General features: G+C 42.2%; 1 protein-coding gene across 4 annotated transcripts in view; it reads left to right on the top strand.

Annotated features, from left to right (window-relative positions):
• The window catches only part of LTBP1 (latent transforming growth factor beta binding protein 1), a 424,505-nt gene that overhangs the window by 50,999 nt on the left and 354,221 nt on the right, over positions 1-19,285 (top strand). For all 4 annotated transcript variants that reach the window (XM_081253652.1, XM_081253651.1, XM_081253650.1 and 1 more), the window contains exon 3: positions 5,280-5,577. In XM_081253652.1, coding sequence (XP_081109778.1) covers positions 5,280-5,577 — 298 coding nt within the window. The remainder of the gene's footprint in view (positions 1-5,279; positions 5,578-19,285) is intronic.

Genomic DNA, 19,285 nt, shown 5'->3' with positions numbered 1-19,285 from the left:
TCCCCCCAACTTCTGGTTCCTTTTCACATACTGAATATCTCTCAGAAGCTTTTTTTTCTACTGCACCTGAATGTCTTAGGCTAATTCCCTAATGCGCTTTTGTACTGGAGGTTTAGTACCTTGTAACAGCTCCTATCAGCCCATTGTGATGTTCTTTTCTGTGAATCCACAACCAGTTTGTTTCTGAGTGCCCCTACCCTTCAAAGTTCTTTTAGAACACATTGGATCTGGGCTTCTGAAACTGTTTAACAGCATACTGCAGAATGCCACTGCAGACCATGTACATGAGCAGAGTTCATTTAAATATTAATTTTGATTTAAAAACATCTTTGAAAGATTGGAGACTGTTTGAACAACTGGCAAACCAAACCCAGAGACGTAGTTGTTATTATGTAATGGATTAAGAGCCCACTTATTATCTTCCCTTTATAGATGTTCTTAAATCCCAGCATTCTTGGAAAGAAATGGCTGTACTTTGACATCAGTCAACCAAGATGAGGTTCAGGCTCCTGTCCTTGGGTACAAAAAGTTTTGCGTTAGCCAATTATAACTGACCTCACGGTTTGTATTCTAGTTGGGAAATAAAAGAGCTTTGTTAAAAGATGATTAATGTATGTAACAGTATATGTGAAATGTGAAGTGAATGATGAAAAAGGAGCAGGAGGTTCAGGTGATAAAAAATGGTGCAGGAGGTCGGGGTGGGCGTTTGGGAAGGACTTCACAGAGAAGGAGGAGCTTTCAGATGAGCAAGAGCTTGAGGGGCCAGTCCATGTTTCAGGACAGGGCACCGGGTGTGCAGAGGCAGGAAGGGGTGAACTTTTGCAGGGATGGACCAGGGGGCACTGAGGGTGGAAAGGAGGGGTTGGGGTCCAGATGTAGAGGGTCTTGAATGTATCTCAAGGGCAGCTAAAATGTGTTGAAAATTTTTAAACGGAGAGAAAAAAATTAAAAGCTGCACTTCGGGAAGATTAGTCTGTCAGCAAGTCTGGTAGGATTTTGTTCCCTCACCTACTGGCTCTCAAGTTTGGCTGCAAATTGCAATCACCTAGAGAGTTAAAAAAACTGAAAAACAAAACTAAAACTGATGCATGAGCCCCTTCCCCCAGATATTCTGATTCAATCAGCCTGGAGTTAGGCCTGGGTTTTGAGAGTTTTTAAAAGCTCCCCAGGTGATTCTAATGTGCTGCAAAGCCTGAGAACCACTGCCCACACCACTGCTAAGATCTTTTTTCTAATTAAAAAAAAAGGGTTTTTTTTTAGTAATTAATTAATTTGTTTTTTTGGCTGCGTTGGGTCTTCGTTGCTGTGCACAGGCTTTCTCTAGTTGTGGCGAGTGGGGGCTACTCTTCTTGTGGTGTGTGGGCTTCTCGTTGCAGTGGCTTCTCTTGTTGTGGAGCACGGGCTGTAGGCGCGTGGGCTTCAGTAGTTGTGGCACATGGGCTCAGTAGTTGTGGCTCGTGGGCTCTAGAGCACAGGCTCAGTAGTTGTGGTACATGGGCTTTGTTGCTCCGCGGCATGTGGGGTCTTCCTGGACCAGGGCTTGAACCCACGTCCCCTGCATTGGCAGGTGGATTCTTAACCACTGTGCCACCAGGGAAGTCCCACTGATAAGATCTTGATGTAGTGTTTACTCATTGTGTTCAACCACAGCTGGCCAGGCAAATGCAGAACCAACTGGTGGAAAACATTTTTTTTAATTTATTTTTTATTTTTTATTTTATTTTTTTAAATGTTGAGCCTTCTTTTAATTTATTTATTTTTATTTTTGGCTATGTTGAGTCTTCGTTTCTGTGCGAGGGCTTTCTCTAGTTGCGGCGAGCAGGGGCCACTCTTCATCGTGGTGCGCTTGCCTCTCACTGTCGTGGCCTCTCTTGTTGCGGAGCACAGGCTCCACTCGCACAGGCTCAGTAGTTGTGGCTCATGGGCCTAGTTGCTCCACGGCATGTGGGATCTTCCCAGACCAGGGCTCGAACCCTGGTGTCCCCTGCATTAGCAGGCAGATTCTCAACCACTGTGCCACCAGGGAAGCCCTAGTGGAAAACATTTTAAAGAACTTATGTAAGAGTTAAAATATTCCACATAGTTCAGAACCTCAGTTAGAATAACAGTTTTTTCCAGTAACAGAGTCACAGAAAACAAACTAGTGGTTACCAAAGGGGAGAGGGAAGGGAGGAGGGACAAATTAGGGGTATGGGTTTAACAGATATAAACTAGTATGTATGAAATAGATAAGCAACAAGGATATATTGTATAGCACAGAGAATTATAGCCCTTATCTTATAATAACTTTTCATGGAGTAATCTGTAAATATACTAAATATCTATGCTGACACCTGAAACCAGTGAAATACTGTAAGTCAACTATACTTCAATTAAAAAAAATAATAACAGTTTTCTCATAAATGCCTACAAATTTTTACATTGGCCATGAAGTAGATGGTGACAAATGTATAAACGTTTGGAAGGGACCCATAATTATCTTGAGAATTTGGTCACATGGAAAAAACTTTTAATTTTTTGCATTAAAAACAGAAGGGCAACATAAGACAAACACGTCTGTCACGGCAAGAATTCAGTCACATAAAAGCCATTGTAGTGTGAAAATACCAAACTTGCAGTGATAAAAATGTAAGTTCTCAAAAAACTTTGGTGGAAGGCTTCCAATTTCCAAATCCTGTGTCAGTGGTTCTCAAACTGGAGTGAGCATCAGACTCACCTGGAGGGCAGTCAGATTGCTGGGCTCTAGTTTGGGATTTAGCAGACCGGGGCAGCCCAAGAATGTGCATTTCTAAAGTGTTTCCAGGTGATGCTGCTGCTGGTCCAAGCACCACAGTTTGAGAAGTGACACATGGGAACCGCTATTGCAGAAGGTCCAAATACCACACGAAAAAGGGCTTGACAAAATGTGGTTGCAGAACCTGTGTTTTGCTTTTCGTGTCAGGGGAGGGGCTTGTCTTGGCAATTAGGGAATCTGTCCCTGCCCCCAGTTTAAGCCAGCCCCTCCTGTCTGCATGCTCCAGGAGGCTGCTGTTGGAGCCCAATGGGGAAGGTGGAAGAGGAAATTGTCTAATCATTCTCCTTATTGTCTTTTCAGACTTAGTGTGAAAGGGTGTTATTGTATATAGTTATACTGGTATGTCATATGTTCTTTTCTGTGTGAGTTTAAAGTTATTTTTTTCCTTAATTATTCTTTCCGCACTCCCCTCACCCTACCACATGCAAAATTTGAAAGGTTAAAAGAAAATCGCTACCCTGTTATACTTCTAACCCATCCATGTCCTCCTCAAGATAGGCCCTTGTTGCATATTCTCAGTGGTTTGGGGAAGATTTCGGTGCTTGGCTTCCATCTAGGTACCAGCTTTTGTAAGCCTCTCCTGGCGTGCAGCCTTCCTGGTAGATTTGTAGACATTTGCAGTACACCTTGGGAGGGAGGAGAAGTGGAAATCATTCTCAGATGTTAAACTGAAACATGTTTCTAATTGAAAGCATGAAGAGAATGTATACATGAAAGTGCCGGGGGGTGGGGGGTGATCTCTGGCAGAGTCTCAGCTTTGAAAGCCCCATCCAGTCCTCGCTTGTGGCCACTTCTGTTCTCTCTGGGTGGAGCCCATTTCCATTTCTGTGACATTCCATAAATAACCGTGGCCGAGTAGGGACCTAATGATCATCCCTCGGCCAGGAAAACGCTGATAAATTAGAATCGTGAACTTCAGAAGTGCATAGCTTTTGACTTTGAATTCTAGAAGCCTAATATGGAAAGAGCCCTCGGGGACCATTTTAGAACAAGCAGCTACTGCCCTCCCCCCTGCCCCTGGGCTTGTACAGGTGCAGAGGCCAAGCTTAAGTAACTTACCCCAAGGTCACTTCAGGAGCTGGCTGCATTTAAATTTCCTTTTATTATTTTTCTCCCAAGAATCCTTCCAAATTTTTAGAAAATTTGTCAGCCTAGTATTCTGACACTTGACAGCCATTTGTTATCATTATTTGCTGTAATTAATAGGAATTGTAGGGAGATAGGAAAAGTATCTTCTCTTGTTTATAGAAAATCAGTAGGTTTCATGGCTTTTAGGTCTTGGTCATTTGGTTCCTCCATAACTGAGCCTCCTCTGGTTCATATTCCTCATCTATTTTGTGGTTGTTTGTAGACTGAACCTTGTGCTGAATTTTATGGGAGATTTAGTGTTGGGATCTGCCTCAGGACAAAGAGTTTAAGTCAGAGGTGGGCTAATAGCAAAAGGTTCATTTAAATAAATTAATTTGGACAAATAAAGAAGGGACTGAAGGAATCATGTCCATAGGCCTATGATGTTCATAAAATTTAAGTCAGTAACATCTAAACTCCCAGGGGACCTTGCCTATGATAAAATCCACTCACCCTACCCGTGACCCATAGCCCTGCTGACTTTAAAACTCTGCTCGGCCACAAGTCTGGTGATTCAAAGTACATGCATCCTAGTTAATAGGAGATAAAGAGGTTGTTTCTTTTTGGTTGCCTTTTGTTATAAGATTAGGGATGTACTTGCTTAAAAAAAGAAAAAATCTATGCATATATATATATGTATATATATGTGTGTGTATATATATATTTGTGTGTGTGTATATATATATATAAAGGTTAACTCTCAACCTTTCTGCCCTTGGTTTTTCTCTCTCTCAAAAAAGAAAAAAAAAATTAGGTTGGACTAGATTTCTGAAACAGTCACTCCAAGCTCTGATTAGCTTATGCAAGATGAAGGCTGTAACACTTTTGGGGGTTTCGGTTTGGAATTGGGCTTTTGTTTTTTGCCAAATGTTGTTTGGATGCCTAAAATTTAAACTTAAGCCACAGAACACAACTTAAAAAGAAGGGCAGGATACTTTCTTCTTTTCCCTGTATTTCTGATGCATTTCTGAGTGGCAGCTATAGTAAAGCAGTTAAGAATGATGACTTTGGAGCCAGTTCACTTGAATTCAAATCCCAGCTCTTCTATTTACTAATGATTGCGTGACCTTTGGCAAATTATATAACCCCAGTGCCTCTTTCTTCATCAGTAAAATGAGCAAAATAAAGTATCTACTTAAAACAGTTGCTGGGGGGTTAAATTTGTCGATATCTATTAGAATAATGCCTGGCACATAGGAAGCCATTAATAAATATTATCTATTATCGTCATCATCATCAACATCATCATCATTTTGTTTTATTGAGGGATAGCCCGATGCTACTGGTAAGCCTTTGGAAGAATTAGTAAAGTCTACAATGCTTTTCTTCAAAGTGTGTCTTCTATTTCTTTCTGCAGCAAGCTGTGTTCCTCCATGTCAGAATGGAGGGATGTGTCTCCGGCCTCAACTCTGTGTGTGTAAACCAGGGACCAAGGGCAAAGCCTGTGAGACAACAGCTGCCCAGGACACCTCGTCACCAGTGTTTGGAGGGCAGAGTCCTGTGGCTGCTTCCTCCTGGGTCCCTCCTGAGCAAGCAGCAAAGCACACTTCATCTAAGAAGGCAGACACTCTACCAAGAGTCAGTCCTGTGGCCCAGATGACCTTGACCCTCAAGCCGAAGCCTTCAATGGGACTCTCCCAGCAGATACATTCTCAGTGAGTGTTTTGAACTTGCCTCCAGCTCAGGAGCATCTTAAGTTCTCTCTTGGATGCATTGCTTTAAATCACTCTTTTTTTCCTGCACAATTTGCAGAAATCACTTGGATAGTAATGTCCTTCTTTCCTTTTCTTAAGGTTTTACATGTTATGTTTACACATCAAGTGTCTTAAAAATACTTGATGTGTGTGTTTAGCCTCTGCAGGGAAGATTTACCATAAGCATTAAGCAAAGCAGTAGTGAGGATTAAGGGGATCAAGGTTGGAAGGGAATAATAGAGGTAGTTGTTTGGTTATGGTGGAGTTGTGAGTTAAACAATTCTCTTTTTTCGAGGTGGGGGGTGCTTTCAAGTTTTTGAAGTCATAATTTAAAAAGAGAAACTGTGAGTGTGATTTTTAAAGGTACATGGAAAAGGTAGGAACTCATCTTTCCACAGAGAAGGTATTCAAGTGAAAGTGAGTCCTGGGAAAGAGAATTTCTGCACCTTGGTAACAGGTTAAGTGTATCTTCTATTAAACACCATGTTTACCTCCCAGTTGCCATGCAGGTCCATTTTTGGTGAATGAGCTTGTGTTTTATTTATGGGAGCATGGTTTTTTTTCTTAGCGTTAGGAAGTAAGTGCTATTCTGAACAAAATGAGAACTCTGTAAGGACAGGGTCCTTACACAAATTGTTTCCTTTTAATTAGCTACCCTACATGGATGACAAGATGCAGAATTACTGCAGCTATCACTTGTCATTTGTCTAGGAATGTAAAATACAGGAAGTTCTCAACTTAAAAATGACCCAGCAGTTCATCTGTAAGTCACTTGCTTGGAATTTTGAATGCTTTCCCCACCAACCCCCCGGGATAGCTTCCACCTGGTGATTAGTATCCCGTCAGCCCACAGAAGTTATTTAATCTGTTACTACAGATGAAATTATCCTAATTTATACTTCCCCTTTGAGTAGGCCACCTACTGTCCCTGATGAGTGGGGTCCTGATAACTTTTTCCTTTCTCTTGTTCCCTCCTCAGTCCTCTTCTTTTCATTTTTTCCCCTCTCATTTCTTCTTGCCTCATTCTTCAATTCTACCATGATAAAGGGATTTGGGAGGCTGTGCTGGAATCTAAGCACTTTGCTACCATTTCAACTGGAAAACACATCCTGCAGCCCTCAAGAAGAAGGAATTGTAGTTATAGCCAGTACTTAGTAACTGCTTACTGCATGCCAGGTGCTGTTTCACGTGATTTGTATGATTGTTCATTTATATCTCACAGTGATACCCCATCAGGTAGGTGCCATTACAAACCCCATTTTACAGATGAGGAAACTGAGGTGCAGAGTGCTTAAGTAATGTATTCAAGGTCCACAGTTAATAAGTGAATAATAAGTGTTAGGATTTAAACAGAGGCAGAATAAGGAGAATACATATTAGGCTTTAAATGGAGGCAGCCAGGCTCCAGCATCCATGCCCTGAAGTGTAAAGGGTGGCAGACTTTCTCTGTAAAGGGCCAGATAGTAACTATTTGTAGCTTTGTGGGACATATGGTTTCTATTGCAGCTTCTCAATTCTGCCGCCCTTAGCACAAAAGCAGCCATAGATAATTCTTAAGTGAATGAGTGTGAGTGCTCTAATAAAACTTTATTGATGGATGTTGAAATTTGAGTTTCATATAAATTTCATGGCATGCAATATTATTCTTTTGATTTTTTTTCTCAACCATTTAAAAATGTAAAAATCATTCTTAGCTTATGGGCCATACAAAAACAGCTTGTGTGGGCCAGCTTTGGCCCCTGAAATGTAGTTTGCTGACCCCTTCTCTAAAGGATAGTAGTGGTTTTTTGTGTCAGAACATGTGTCTTTGAAATAATATAAAGCATTGATTATATCATAGCTAGATATCTCCCTGCATTGTTCTGGATCTTAAAAACAAAGAACAATTCTGTGTTGAACTGTGCCTTGGCAATCAAGAGTCAGATTACTGTGCATTGCAGTTATTTTTTTCTAGCATTATTACTTACATAAGCTGTGAAGTCATTTACAAGCGACATTATTTATCCTGAATATCACCATCCCCTGTTAGAATTTGACCCTCTATGATGTGTATATATGGATTGTTAGTGAGAACCATATGTCAGATGTCAGATAAAGGAGCAACCTTTTCCCCCCTCCCCCTTTTTTCTTTTTTTGGTAGCAGCAGTGTAATTTAGACAAGAATGTTGTGAGTCAAAGGGGAGGCTAAGGTTTCAGCTCCAACTTGGCTTTGGGAAAATAAAAGTCATTAGATAATTTGCTTCAGAGACCTCATCTGCTGAATGAAGATGGTTTTTACGATCACATTGTTATAGGCATGTGTTTATGGGTGTGCCTACTGCGTGCTTTTGGGTGAGGAGAAGAGATGGCCCAAGATGCTAATAATTCTGATGTTTTCCTAATAAACTTTTGTCAGTTGCCCTGTTATCTGGGTACTGCAGGGAGTATTAAGATGTACAAGATCCAATTCTGCTCTTAAGGAGATTTTGAAATGATAGATGAGCTCTCACTTGAGAGGGGTACAAAGGAAGGGGTACAGTTGGCCCACTGATGAATTTAGGTAATGACCCGATCACCTGAAATTTAAACTGTCAAGGAGGCACATATGATAGGACCATTTTGTCTACTTTTGAGAAATGTAACAATTCTTAAGTTACCTACTTGTAATATTGTCTACTTTAGGGTGTTTCAGGTTTGGTTTGTTTTTTGTTTAGTGAAGGAGGAAGTTAATTAAGCCTACTTAAAATGCTTGTAGACAGGGCTTCCCTGGTGGCGCAGTGGTTGGGAGTCCGCCTGCCGATGCAGGGGGCGCGGGTTCGTGCCCCGGTCTGGGAGGATCCCGCGTGCCGCGGAGTGGCTGGGCCCGTGGGCCATGGCCGCTGAGCCTGTGCGTCCGGGGCCTGTGCTCCGCGGCGGGAGAGGCCACAACAGTGAGAGGCCCATATACTGCAAAAAAAAAAAAAAAAAAAAAAAAAAAAAATGCTTGTAGACATAAAGGCACCTAAAATATCAAAATGTGTAGTTAGTGTTACATCCATTGTGTGGCATATGAAATGCTGCAGTCTTGATCATTTATTCAGGTTTTTATTGAGCACATTCTATGTACCATACATTGTTCTAGGGGCTCAGGATGTAGCACTGAAAACTAAACATAATGTCTGCCTTCCTGGAGCCTACAGTCTGGAAGCGGGGAGATGACTGATGAGTGGTGTAATTAAAACATATGCTAGATTGCGGTAAGTGCTGTGGAGAAAATAAAACTGCAGTAATGGACAGGGAGTGCAGGGTGGGTGTGGGATGGGAAGGAATGAGGGCCCTGGTGGTTTTAAATAGGCTTTCAGGGAAGGTTCTGCTGAGGAGGTGACATTTAAGCAAAGGCCCGGAGGAGGTGAGGGTGTGAATCATGGAGAAGTGTGGGGCTAGGGCAGAGGCCCCAGCGGGAGCCTGTCTGGGCTGTTTGAGGAATAACGACTTTAGTAAAACTGTAATGTTAAAACTACACATTTTAGGCAGGTGGGGGTTGGATGAATTGGTTTTACTTTGGCCAAATTGGTTTTAGACAGCTTGGCTTAGAACCAGATACAAAGTTCTCTAGAAAAATCAAAGGAGGGAGCAATTGTTTATAGATTTTGGAGCATTGGGGATGTGGAGGTCTAGGGACGGCTCTGGAGAGTGTCATCTGTGTGCTTGAAAAGATGGTTAAACTTGACCACAAAGAACTGGAGAAGAGCATTTCTAGGAAAAGCAATGATGTGACACCAGAAAGACTGCTTTATTAGTTATCTACTGATGTGTAATAGGTCCCCACTCACTTGGCAGCCTAAAACAATAAAAATTTTTTGTCTGACAGTCTCTGTGGGTCAGGAATCCAGGAGGTGCTTAGCTGGAAGCTCTGGCTCAGAGTCTCTCATGAGGTTGCAGTCAGCAGGGTTGGCTCTGCTGGGGCCAGAGAACCTACTGCCAAGGTGACTCACTGCCATGGCTATGGGCAGGAGGCTTCACTTCCTTTCCCCACAGACCTCTCTGCAGAGCTGCCTGAGCATCCTCACAACATGGCTGCTGGCTTCTCCCTGAGCAAGTGATCCTCAAGCCACAGGGCCTTCTCAGTCTTGAAAATGACACACCCTTACCTCTGCCTTATTCTACTCATTAGAAGCGAGTCACTAAGTTGAGTCCACTCTCAGAGGGACTGTAGTTAATAAGCTGCATTGTTTGAAGAGAGAAATATCAAAGAATTTGTGAACATATTTGAAAATGACCACATTTAGATATGATTTGAATGGAACTTGATATAAATGAAGACTAGTGGTAATGAAAGTTTTTAAAGGTTGGTTAAAAACCAAGTTAAAGACTAAGATTTCAACAAAACAATTCCAAAAAGACCCAACAAAACAAAATAGAAAAAGTAATGAAGGGGGAACCTATAGCTTAAAAGAGGTTTAAACCACAATGTTCACTGCAGCTCTGTTTACAATAGCCAGGACATGGAAGCAACCTAAGTGTCCATCAGCAGATGAATGGATAAAGAAGATGTGGTACATATATACCATGGAATATTACTCAGCCATAAAAAGGAACGAAATTCAGTTATTTGTAGTGAGGTAGTTGGACCTAGAGTCTGTCATACATAGTGAAATAAGTCGGAAAGAGAAAGACAAATACCATATGCTAACACATATATATGGAATCTAAAAAAAAAAAAAAAAGGTCATGAAGAACCTAGGGGCAGGATGGGAATAAAGATGCAGACCTACTAGAGAATGGACCTGAGGACAAGGGGAGGGGGAAGGGTAAGCTGTGACAAAGTGAGAGAGTGGCATGGACATATATACTCTACCAAATGTAAAACCAATAGCTAGTGGGAAGTGGCCGCATAGCACAGGGAGAACAGCTCGGTGCTTTGTGACCACCTAGAGGGGTGGGAGGGAGGGAGACGCAAGAGGGAAGAGATATGTGGATATATGTATATGTATAGCTGATTCACTTTGTTATAAAGCAGGGACTAACACACCATAGTACAGCAATTATACTCCAATAAAGGTGTTAAAAAAAGAAGAGGTTTAAGAAACATATTAACCAATCACAATATTTAAATTATGTTTCTCCTGATGCAAACACATAAAAGAAAAAAGATAATGATGATAGGACAACCATGAAAATGCTGACAATAATTTGGAAATTTGATGATATAAAAGAATGATTGTTGATTTGGGGGCTGTGCTGCTGACCTTGTAGTTATGTAAGGAAGGGGAATAATATTAAAGTATTTACAGATGACATTGTATGATGTCTGAGCTTTGATTGCAATTATCCAGTGGGTTGAGGTATAGCAGTAACAAGATTGGCCATGAGGGGATAATTATTGAAGCTGGATGATAGGCACACAATTCTTACACAATTCTCTCTACCTTTATGTATTTTTGAAATTTTCTGTAGTGAAGAGTAACAAAAAAGTGAAAGTTTCAAGGAGGAAGACTGCTACAATTTTTCTTCTGCCTTGGAAGATTAATCTGGCCGCAGCACCTAAAATGGATTAGGACTAGTGGTAATTGGAGGGTGGCTCTGTAACGGGTGTAGTGGTGCTGGTAACCTAGAGGAAGGACATGAGCTCGGGAGGTGTTGTTAATGAAAGACCTTGGCGCCTACTCAAATGTGGGAGGCAAAGAAAAAGAGAATCAGGTACTATCCAGGCGTGGGACTGTGGGCGAAAGGGAGGGTGTGGAGGTCTTTCTATCCTACTGTCTTCCAATATTTCTTGGTAGTATCATGGATCTCCACGGTCTTTGATGGTGGTTGATACTTGGTGAATGCATGATTTCTGACAGAGCTTTATAGATGAATAGCCAAGATCATCCTCTGTACCCCAGCAGGGACTAAAAGCAAGTGGGTATCAGTAGTACATGCCTGGCCACTTGGTCAGGTACTGGTATGGAAAGACCTTGGTCAGGGCATTCTGGCAGTAGTCATTGCTGTAGTTGGTATTTCCATTCATGCTTTCCATGGAAGTTTATTATTATGGCGTTCCTTTTCCAGTTTTCCGGGCCACATCATGGATCCTCCATGAGCTAAAGACAAGACCAAATGAGGCCTCATCTTCCTGTATACAAATTTTGGCCATCACTTTTCTCATTCTTTGAACTTTTATGTCCCTTGATAATACTGCATTCCTTAGAATATTAACACTTCAGGTTACTTTCATAATTGCATCCTGTAGATGTTGTTCATGTATAGCTGTCCAGGTATTCAGCGAAGAATTGCTGCTGTTAGGTCACAGGTGCACCCCCGGTGTCTGTCTTTAGTCCTGTATGTAAAAAGGTGTTGATGCTTATATGTTGTGGCCAGGAACTCCACAGAGGAGCAAAAATCAAAACTGTTCAGTTTTCCAGAGCTTTTTCCTCACCTGTCAGTATCATTTTTCACATGTATGTTGAAGTTTCCCACAAGAATTTGTTTTCAGTCCTCAGTGCTGCTCAGTGAGGCTGTTTCAACTTGTGTGAAATGTCTGTCTTTATCCTTGTTAATCATCATGGGTGTTACAGGCACTGACCATGGACCCATGAGGCAGAGGTCGTAAGGGACATTCTTCAGCTGCTGATGTCTTCTGCTTGTTTAGAGAATGTAGGTGCAAATGACCACTGCTTTGCCAAATGGGGAGCTGTTATCTGTACCGTGTAAGGAGGAGGCACTTTTGCAGGACACAGTGTGCCCAGTCACCGCTCTTTGAGCTTGAGAAGGAAGTCTGGTTTCACTCAGGATGTGGATGTCAAATCTATCTCAAGAGCGCACATGTATCCAGTCTTTTTTCTTCCCTGGTGATGGCTATTTTCATCATTTTATGTTTCAAAGGATGGTGGTTAGTTTCTCTGGAAAAAATAGTTTTTTTCCCGTCTCAAACCCAGTGGAGGGGGCCTGAACTTACCGAATGTCATGGATGTCTTTTCTGTCATCGTCTTCTCAGGGATGGGGTAAAGAGAAAAGAAGCAATTTAGAAAATGGTCTCTTTTAAGACAGACATAATTCAAATATGTTCTCTGTTTATCAAGTGAGCTTATACTACACCAGATATTTTCTAACTATAGGGGAGGGCCCTTTAAAATCCACATTGAGATAATGGGTTCCACTTTCAAAGGTCTCGAGAAATGAATACTTCACATTTACCACGGGTCGGTTGATAGGAAGTAGTGGCGAGTGATGTCTGTGCCAGGGAGAAGAGGGTGCTACACTGTCCTTTATCTCTTTCCAGTTCTTAGCTTCCTGTCCCTGTGGTTGTTTGAACCTTAAAAAAACTATATGCAATGATATGTACAAGGATGGGAGACTTCGTGGAATGTTCCTTGAAGTATTCTGCTCTCCAGATTAACAGCAGCAGCAACAAATATAAGCTCATTCGCTTTATTTGGACTCTCTCACACTACTCCTAAAGGAAAAAAAAACTCATTATAAAACTACACCAACAGGTGCAATTTTAGGGAGACGTTTCAAGCTTTTCGTGCACTAATAGCTGAGGTTGCGACCTTATCTGAATTTATTAAAGTAGCCAAGGAAATGGTCAGTACTTGAATAGACGGTCTCCCCAAATGATCTCTCAGACTGTGGGGGGCCCTTGCTTAGTGTTGACCCCCCCCACTCTGCTGGCCCTCCCCCATGTTTTTCTTCTGTGCTTCCTGTACTTAACCATTGTCATCATGCTTACTGCACAATCATCTGTTTTATCTACATAGGTACACAGAGGGGCTACAATAAACGTTTAATACATTTTTGTTGAGTTTTTCCTAGAGAAAAAAATATGAATCCCTAAGTCCCTGTCTAAGGATTGTTTCCTGAATGCTGATAGTGCAGGAGTGACCTTATTCTCTTGGAATAATACCATTTGCCTTCGTAAAGCCCTGTACATTTGCACAATACTCTGCCTTCCTTGTTGTATTTGCCCAACAGGTCTATAAGATGAAGGTTTTGAGCCTTACTTTATGATGTGGGGGAAAAAAAAGGCAAAGTGGTAGAAAGTTGAAGAAAAGGAACTCAATCTGGGGATTTTAGCGTCCATGACACTTTATGGATGCGATGGGAACTAAAAATGTGAACCGATGACTGATTTTATTGTTTTATGTGAATGTTTTTTAAACTTTTATTTTTAGAAATAGCCTTTAATTCAATATTTTATTAGTCTAACTTTCTAAAAGCCAATTTATTTATTTATTTATTTTTTGGCCATGCCGCACGGCATGTGGGATCTTAGTCCCCGACCAGGGATTGAACCCACACCCGCTGCATTGGAAGCACAGAGTTTTAACCACTGGACCACCAGGGAAGTCCGCTAAACTTTTTTTAAAAGTAGGAGTTAAATTGAAATTATATACAGAAGAATAGAGAAATCAAAAGTGCACACGCCTGGTGATTATCCCACACACATGGAACTACCATCCACGTCAAAGAGTAGAACGTTGCCAGCACCACAAACCCCCCTGTTTCCTAGATTTGCCCTTTTTCTTCTCCCTAAAGGGAGCCACTATCTTGACTTCTAACACCAGAGATCAGTTCTGTCTGTTTTGAACTGTATAGAAATGAATCATACGGCGTGTATATTTTCACTCACCATCATGTCTGAGATTCATCTACGTAATTATGTGTGGCTGCAGTTCACATTTACATTCCAGAGATGATTCCATCGTATGAGTATACTGCGACTTATCATTTGTTCTGCTCTTGATGGATGTTTGGAATTTTTCCAGTTTTGGGCTCTTATGAAGAATGCCGTGTGCATAGGTATATGTGCAAATTCCAGAAAAAGACCTTTGTGAATCTAAGTCACCAGAAAAACAAGCCCAACTAGTTACAACAATGTCAGGGTTTGAGAAGGACCTCACAATCCGTTGTGTGAAGTTGGATCATGTTGGTATCTGTTGGCTCTTTGAGAAAAGCAGGCACATGAGGGAAGGGATGGGGTGACAGAGCGTCTGAGGAGCTGGAAGCAAGGAACTTTTTCCTCCTGAGCAGGACTTGGCAGGAAGAGTGGACTGTGGAGTTGGGTGGAGAGGCAGGGGAAGAGTCGGGGAGGTCACTTTGCACTCCGTGCTGTCTGCACCTTACTGGGTCTCACAAGGAAGGCTTGGCCAACAGTGGTTTTGAGATACAACCAGTATCTGACTGGGTTTAAGTTCTGGACAAAGGTATATAAGGAATTATGTGGAAACTCAAAGTCTGTGATTGAAAAGGGCAGGTGCTGGGATAGTTTGCCCTCCAATTTAATTGCTAGAAATCAGGATGGTGTTTGGTGCAGTATAGTAATAATAATAGTTAATATTTACTGAGTGTTTGTTTATTCTGCACCAGGCACTGTTTTAATTACTTCTTGAGTATTATCTCATTTAACGCTCTCAAAGGAAGGTGAGATAGACATTTATCATTATCTTTATCATCATCCCCATTTCATATGATGAAGCGATTCAGGTGCACAGGGTTAAATAATTTTCCCAAGGGCTTCCCTGGTGGTGCAGTGGTTGAGAGTCCGCCTGCCGATGCAGGGGACACGGGTTCGTGCCCCGGTCCGGGAAGATCCCACATACCGCGGAACGGCTGGGCCCATGAGCCATGGCCGCTGAGCCTGCGCGTCCGGAGCCTGTGCTCCGCAACAGGAGAGGCCACAACAGTGAGAGGCCCGCGTACCGCAAAAAAATAAAAAGTAAAAAAAATAATAATTTGCCCAAATACACTCAGCTGATAAGTGTAGGGTCAAGATTCAAATTTAGGCAGCCTGTGAAGTTAACCTCTGTATACTGCCTCTTACTTTGATGGTGTTCTCATTAGTTTCCTATCACTGCTGTAACAAATGACCACAAATTTAGTGACTTCAAACAGTGCACATTTGTTCTCATAATTCTGGGGTCCGAAGTCTGAAATGGGTCTCACTGGGCTAAAATGATGATGTTGGCAGGGCTGCCTTCCTTCTGAAGGCTCAAGGGGAGAGCCTGTTTCCTTGCCCTTTCCAGCTTCTAGAGGTTGCTGCATTCTGTGTCTCATGGCCCCTTCTCCATTGTCAAAGCTGATAATCTCGGTCTGAGTCCATCTCACTGCCAGTCTCTGGTTCTTTCTTCTGCATCCCTCTTCTACTTTTAAGGACACTTGTAATGACATTGGACCCACTTGAGTAGTCCAAGATAATTTCTCCATCGCAGGGTAAGCTGATTAGCGCCTTAATTCCATCTGCAACTTTAATTTCCTTTTGCCACGTAACCTAGCATAGTCAGAGGTTCTGGGGAGTAGGGTGTGGACATCTTTGGGGGGGCTGTTATTCTAGCTACCACAGACTTTTACCAGGGACCCGGTCTGGTCCTGGCAGTCTTCTCTGCTACTCACGAGTGAGCTATAATCAGAAGGGATAGTATTGATAAATAGTCATCACAGTCCTCTTCAGTGAAGAGCAGAGACAGCCCTTATGACTCTTATAATTGTTAGGTTTAAACACTTCATATAGATTTAAGGTCTAAAAATGGCCCCCAGTGTTCTCTGAAACCTTGGGACCAGCACACTCAGGCACTTGTGGTGGATGGAAGGGGGGAAACCAAGAGATCAAGGGCCCAGACATGGCCAGGCACCAGGAGGGGCTGGCTCTCCTCATGCCCTTTGCCTCGTGGAACTAGGGGTTGAAAAGTCAACACCACTTTTGACATATAATGGCCCCACCCACTAGACAAAGTGGCCTGTGGACTCTGATTGCAACTCTCTTGGGAGGTGGGGCAGTGAGGAAGGGGTGGACAGACGTGGGGAGGAGTGGGGAGAGGGCTAGGAGTATCCCTCCCTTCAACAGTTACACTGGGGCCCTCGAGTCCTGTAAACTATTTCCCATGTGATTATTCTTCTATGATGAAATAAATCTCTGCACTGAAAGTTGAATTAATTAGTTGTCAGAGCACTTGCTGCGAACGGACCATAGAACTGGGATTGAAACACACACGAAGCCACTGATAAGCAATTGGAACAGAACACAGTTTGGCTGACACATGGAATCCATGAGCTTTAGCCTGGCCTGCATGGTCGATGCCAAGCATGAGAATGATTTTTAGGGCCTGACTGTGGGTGTTATGCAGATTAAAGTAAAGATTCCTCTTTACATTTGGATATGTTTGGCATTCCATAGATACTGCCTGTGAATCCTTCCAAGGTGCCTCTGGGGTTGCACTAAATCCTCTTTCCTTGTTTTCCTTGGCTTAGCTGTTTGTTTATGTTTGAGAAAAGTGAAGACTGAATTATAAGACTAAATTTTTATAGCAGTTCTCTGCCCTGGAGTTGCCTGGGATTAGGATAAAGAACCTATAAGACGTGAGTCCTGTGTGAGGGAGGTGACAAGTACACCTCACATAATACAAAATATGCACACATAGGAAATAAAAATTTGAGTTAAATAACTTGTGTGGTAAATATGCTTACAGTTAGTATATCTTCACTGAGGTTTTCAAGGTTGAGTATAGTTTTTACCTATTTATCTGTTCATCATACTAGAGATGACCTAGCAGAAATAGCTGATCCTAGGGTCCAGAGACAAGAACTTGTAAGTGGAAAGAAAGTCTACTTAAACACTGTGAAGAAGAGAAAGCCTCAATTTGCTAATCCAGGAAAAAATATCTGTCATTTTTCAGGACTGCAGTTTTTTGTGTTTTTTTTTTGCGGTACGCGGGCCTCTCACTGTTGTGGCCTCTCCCATTGCGGAGCACAGGCTCCGGACGCGCAGGCTCAGCGGGCGTGGCTCATGGGCCCAGCCGCTCCGTGGCATGTGGGATCTTCCCGGACCAGGGCACGAACCTGCATCCCCCACATCGGCAGGCGGACTCTCAACCACTGCGCCACCAGGGAAGCCCAGGACTGCAGTTTTTGAACAAGATGTTCATGCGTTTATGCAGGATAGCAGAAGGAACCAACAAGACTGGGTGAAATTAAATTGGATTGGAGATTGTTCCTGTACCCATTAGAGTTTGGGGGGCTTTTCCATGAGTGGAGCAGAAAGGGTCTGACTGTCCCCTGTTTGCCAGGTGCTGGGGACTTTAGGAAGTTTAGTTCAAACTAGAGGGATCTTTTCAAAATGTGAGTCTTGTCTTGTCCTGCTCTGTGTAAGTGCCTCACTGGCTTCTCAGTGCATCCTAGGGGATGGGACTCCATGGTCTCCCCTTGCCCAGCCTGTCACTGTGTCACAGGCAGCTCCTTGAGTCTGCCCAGCTCCTTACTGACACACTTTCTCTGTCTGCAGCTACCTGTGCCATACATGTTTGTCTTCCCCGTTAATACCTGCTTGTTCCACTGGTCTCCGTTTCCTAGGGAAAGCGTTCCCTGCTACCCCCCTTACTCCCTGAAAGATGCTTTCCTAGCACCATGTCTCCTCACCTCCTCCCTTCATAGTGTTCATTTCAATTTCTGTGATTTACTGTACCAAGCACAGTGCTTCCTTGGTGAACGGAAAAATGTAGGTGATGATATGACTGCTCTGAATCGGAAAGTCTGATCACACAGGAATGCGGGTATTAACCCATCTTCTAAGCTGCCTCCGTTTCCCCAAAGTAGTCAGAAGAGACAAGTTCAATAAATCCCTGATCAGAGTAGGCACAAGTTCACTCAGTCATCCCACTCACTATTACAGGACAGTCGTTCAGCCCTGCATCCATCCCATTCTTCTGTGGTACCTCTAGGTGATGATGGGACCTGCTTTCTGTGTATCTCTGAGTGTTACAGGAACTTGAATGGATCAGATTCCACTTAGTTCTCTGGATATTATCTTCTTGACGTTGCAGTGCCAAATCTCCGTGCTCCTTACACTTCCTAGAATGTCTGTCATAGACACAAGGCACATTAACAAACAAGAAAGTGACAGCAGAGCCCAGGCAGCCAGTCTCTTGGGAAAATTACTGAAACTGACACTATAAATCCAGTTTATGAGCTCGAATTTCCTAATACTCATGAGTATTTAATTAAATATTGGTTGATTTGAACCTTGATGCAAGATTGGCTCAAGTCTCAGAAAGCAAACAAGGACATTCAGACAGACTTCAGTTATTTTTCAACTAGAGTTCATATGATTCCAGAGTGATGTGATTTCATGGAGTTATAGCTCTTACCAAAAAGCAGAAGAAATATTTTATCAATATCTTTGAATAGAATTAATCTTGTGTACTTGTCTCTTTTGAAAGTTATTTGAGCATAGCAGAAAATAGAACAAGAATGTATTAGATACAGAGTTTTTTTTTCATCATCCAAAATTTTCAACCAGCACAGGTCATAAAGTTTTATTGCCTAGAGGGGCAAATACCTTACCCCGAGTCACACGGGAAGGTAGCAGCAGAGCTGTGACTTGAACCTGACCTCTTAGTCCATGTTCTTAGTCCTTGCTATCTTTTATATGCTGTGGTCTGATTCTTTTACCATAATAATAAAAAAAAATTGCACAGTAATTTTGAAGCCCAAAATATAAATTAAAAGGGTGGAGGAGTGAAAAATTTTAGTCATTGCATGAATTCTCAAGTAAACCACTCTTGTTTGACAAAAAGTTGTTTATTTTCAAAACAATCAAGATTCATTTAGTCAAAATGTATTCTGTTTCATGAAGAAAATGTGACAGTTCATTATAGTAAGTTACCAATGTAGAAGCTGTCCTAAATCTTTAAAAATTAGCTAGTATCTCCACCACAGATACAGAAATTATGTTTTA

This window comes from Mesoplodon bidens (assembly GCF_964165515.1).
Source record: "Mesoplodon bidens genome assembly, chromosome: 14".
NCBI classification, from domain to species: domain Eukaryota; kingdom Metazoa; phylum Chordata; class Mammalia; order Artiodactyla; family Ziphiidae; genus Mesoplodon; species Mesoplodon bidens.
The sequence above is the reverse complement of the archived record's forward strand: the minus strand, read 5'-3'. Positions and strand labels throughout refer to the sequence as shown.